General features: G+C 35.3%; 1 protein-coding gene across 3 annotated transcripts in view; it reads right to left on the bottom strand.

The window, feature by feature from the left end:
* Window positions 1-364: 364 nt before the first annotated feature.
* LOC107740922 (tetraspanin-5-like) overlaps window positions 365-3854 on the bottom strand; it is a 24347-nt gene continuing 20857 nt past the window's right edge. For 2 of the 3 annotated variants that reach the window (XR_001640133.1, XM_016553475.1), the window contains 2 exons: window positions 2019-2061; window positions 365-1081 (listed from right to left, as the gene is read on the bottom strand). Coding sequence is in view for 2 of the 3 variants with exons in the window: in XM_016553475.1 (XP_016408961.1) it covers window positions 2049-2061 (13 nt within the window). In the remaining variant the exon portion in view is untranslated. The other variant, XM_016553476.1, reaches the window with a different exon arrangement.

The raw sequence follows: 3854 nt of genomic DNA, 5'->3' as shown, positions 1-3854 counted from the left end.
GGGGGTAAGCAGATAAACATGAACTATCCCTTTAAGTGCAAACATGAAGCAGTGTTAACAGAATAATGAATAAAAACATCGCCAATGAGAGAGAAACTCCCTGACTGAGCTTCAGACGCACACAGAGATGATTGAGCTGCGACACACAGAGGCTGCGCTACAAATAATCCCCCGCCACTGAAGGAACTGTAAAGTTTCCGTCATCTTTGTCTATTTTTGTCGGTCATTGTTTTCATTTCCCTGATTATTATATAGGCCTAGATGTATTTAATATAATCTTAATATGGTAAATGTTTATATCTTTAATAACCTTGCAAAGCCTGACATATGAAATATTAGTCAGAAACCTTAAGACAAAATCCCTTTAAGAAGTAACCAGCTAATACATATGGCCTGTTGTTATTATCATGGTGTCTTTTGACCAATAATTTAGTCCGATGAAACCGGTAGGTTCTATTTATCAGTTCTCAGAGTGGAAGAACATATGTGTTGCATTACTGCATTACAGACACCTGAAGTAGCTAAATCACATTCATTTGTCACTTTGTATGGATGTTATTATCATGTTAGTTACTAATGCATTAAAGTTTAATTTAGAGTGTAGCTTAATAAAATAAAATCATTATGCCAAAATAATCTCATTTGTTGTTATTAAAATGTTTATGTGATATTTAACATTAGTACACAGTGCATTGTGGGAATTTTTAGTGCGCAAATGTTCAGTGCCCTGGACAGTGTCCTGACTAGTGAGCCGATTGAGACACACCTGATTAATTTTACATGAAAACATTTCAGATATGCGTTTGCCTATTATTTATTTTTTTGTCAAAGTGACGGAAAGCGTTTTGAATGATGCTTTTTGTAATGCTTTTGCAGTCCGGCAAATGGTGGAAATATTTAGGTTAACGCAACCTCTGTGGACACAAACATTTTTTCACATTACACATGTGTTTTGACACATAAAACACTAGAAAAAGTAGCACTATTTATAGATGGTAAAAGGTTACTGTGCACACACACAATCCAGTGCACTTGGCATCTTGTGTTCATCATTTGCTACCTTCATCATGCTGGCATAGGCCTGTTTACAAAGAGAAAGAAACACAGTATGGACAAATCAAATCTTTCTAGTTAGGTTGGTATTAAAGGAATAGTTCACCCAAAATTTAAAATGTACTCATCCTCAGACCATCCAAGATGTAGATGAGTTTGTTTCTTCATCGAAACACATTTGGAGAAATGTAGCATTACAGCACTTGCTCACCAGTGGATCCTCTGCAGTGAATGGGTGCCGTCAGAATGAGAGTCCAAACAGCTGATGAAAACATCACAATAATCCACACCACTCCAGTCCATCTAACGTCTTGTGACGTGAAAAGCTGTGTGTTTGAAAGAAACAAATCCATAAAGGTGTTTTAACTGGCCAAAATAGAAGTCCATATTCCATAATAACGCTTCCTCCAGTGAAAAAGTCCATCTCCTGTTGTCCAAAATCCACCCACATATATCTTTAGAGCTGTTTTGGCTTGTAAACAGTGCTTGATCTGTGCGTATTTCTCTCCTGATTCAGACAAGATGACTTTTTCACTGGACAAAGCTGTATTATGGATAAAGGACTTATATTTTAGCTGGAAGCAACAGTTTGAAGATAAAAATGCATTTATGGATTTGTTTCTTACAAATACGCAGCTTTTCACTTCACAAGACATTATTTGATGGACTGGAGTGGTGTGGATTACTTGTGATGTTTTTATCAGCTGTTTGGACACTCGTTCTGACGGCACCCATTCACTGCAGAGGATCCACTGGTGAGCAAGTGATGGAATGCTACATTTCTCCACCTTGGATGGTCTGAGGGTGAGTAAATGTTCAATTCTGGGCGAACTGTTCCTTTAAGAGTATTAAAGTCAGTGTGAAATCAATATTATATCAGAATATTTACTTTTGTAATATTCAAATTCATTTCATGCTGACTTAAAGGATTGTGTGTTCTGGAAGTGTATACATGTATACATTACCTGTGAGTGTCTGAACGACTAGCTGCCACTTCATGTGAACAAACTGCATAAGACAAAGATATAAAAAGAAGACATGGGTCATAAACAGAAGTCTAGAGCCAATGGTGCAAGGCCTCATTAAGAGTTGGCATTACTCCACTGACTTTTCCAATAAAACCACAGTAGAGCTTTTATTTTTTTGTGCCAACTTGATAAATGGGGCCTTGCATTAGAGAAATCAGAACTGTAATCTACAGTCTGACTGACTGATTTTCAGCTAGAGAGAGAACATGAATGATGTGGGATGGATGGTAGGGTTGCAGCAAGGCCAGCTGGCAGATCAGGGTTATAATGAGGGATGAGGCTTGATGCCGAGCACAGTCCGGGACTAGAAGCGGGAGAGAGAATCTGAGGAGCAAACGCGCGGGGTTAAGATGACGAGGATCATGGAGTGCGACACATTCACATTTATTGCCCTCTTCCTGCTGTAGATCTCTGTGAGACTGGAATTGTGAGGATGTTTTATAATGAGACTGTATGAAAGGGTCTTACAATAAGGCCATGCAATACCTATTAAATTATTCACTTTAAAAATATATGAGAATATACTTTGTAGAATATATAATGTAGTATATTTTATATTTCACAGAACATATTTGTTGGAGGACAGAATTGAAGAAAAGTAAACTTTATGAATTAAATATTATTATTATTATTACTTATTTGTGTTTGTTTGTAATATACAGTAGGCTCCAAACAGGGTGATAACACTTAACTAAAACAATATATATTTTTTAGTTTAAATAAAATTAAAATACAAAAAAGTTTTTTCATTTAGTAGCCAAGACAATATTTCAAATTTTTATTTAGTTTAATTTGTACTAAAATAAAAACTGAAATAAAAATTTATACAAATGGCAAAAACACAACTAAATTACTAAAACTTTAGCTAAAATGAAAATGAAAACGGTAAATATAAAAATAAAAAAATATAATTAAAAATACTAATAAAAACTATAATAGTATCTGAATGATATACTCAAACAACACTGGCTCCAAGAAGGGAAGTAGTTATTGAATTTGCACATAATTTAATACAAAATATTTCATTACAAATATTTTCAGTATAACAATAAGCAAAAAGCAGAATTTAAAAAGTTACAAAAACTTTAGTATTTGATGTCATATATATATGATTAGTATACTAAAAATAATGCAGAATCTTAAATATTTATATTTATGAACTTACTGTTTCTTTGTTTGACATAATAAACTTTAACCATATTTCAAATTAATTATTCAGTAATAATTAACATAAAAAGATGTTGCAGCTAAGTTCAGCTAATTGCATTTAAACTATAATACATTTTCATTTAATTGCAATTAACATGCAATGAAGTGTCTGAAAACATCACATTAAAGGGTTAGTTCACCCAAAAATGAAAGTTCTGTCATTAATTACTCACCCTTGTGTTGTTCCAAACCCGTAAGACCTTCGTTCATCTTCGGAACACAATTTAAGATATTTTTGATGAAATCTGAGGGCTCTCTGACCCTCCCATAGACGGCAAGGTAACTACCACGTTCAAGGTCCAGAAAAGTACCAAGATGATCGACAAAGTAGTCCGTGAGACATCAGTGGTTCAACTGTAAAGTTACAAAGCTACGAGAATACTTTTTTGCGTATTGCGTCACTTGTGGACGTGCGTTCACAACAGTATCATGACGCGAGCGTGTGGCGGCGCCGGCGCTGACCCAGATCCGGTGTGATGACGTCATTACGCTGGATCTGGGTCAGCACCACCACACGCTCAAAAATGATCTTCTGTTCCGTGCTTGCACACAAACTGCACTGAA

Source organism: Sinocyclocheilus rhinocerous, unplaced genomic scaffold, assembly GCF_001515625.1.
Source record: "Sinocyclocheilus rhinocerous isolate Xijiao unplaced genomic scaffold, SAMN03320098_v1.1 scaffold1728, whole genome shotgun sequence".
In the NCBI taxonomy this organism is placed as follows: Eukaryota; Metazoa; Chordata; class Actinopteri; order Cypriniformes; family Cyprinidae; genus Sinocyclocheilus; species Sinocyclocheilus rhinocerous.
This window is presented reverse-complemented; position numbering and strand designations above follow the sequence as displayed.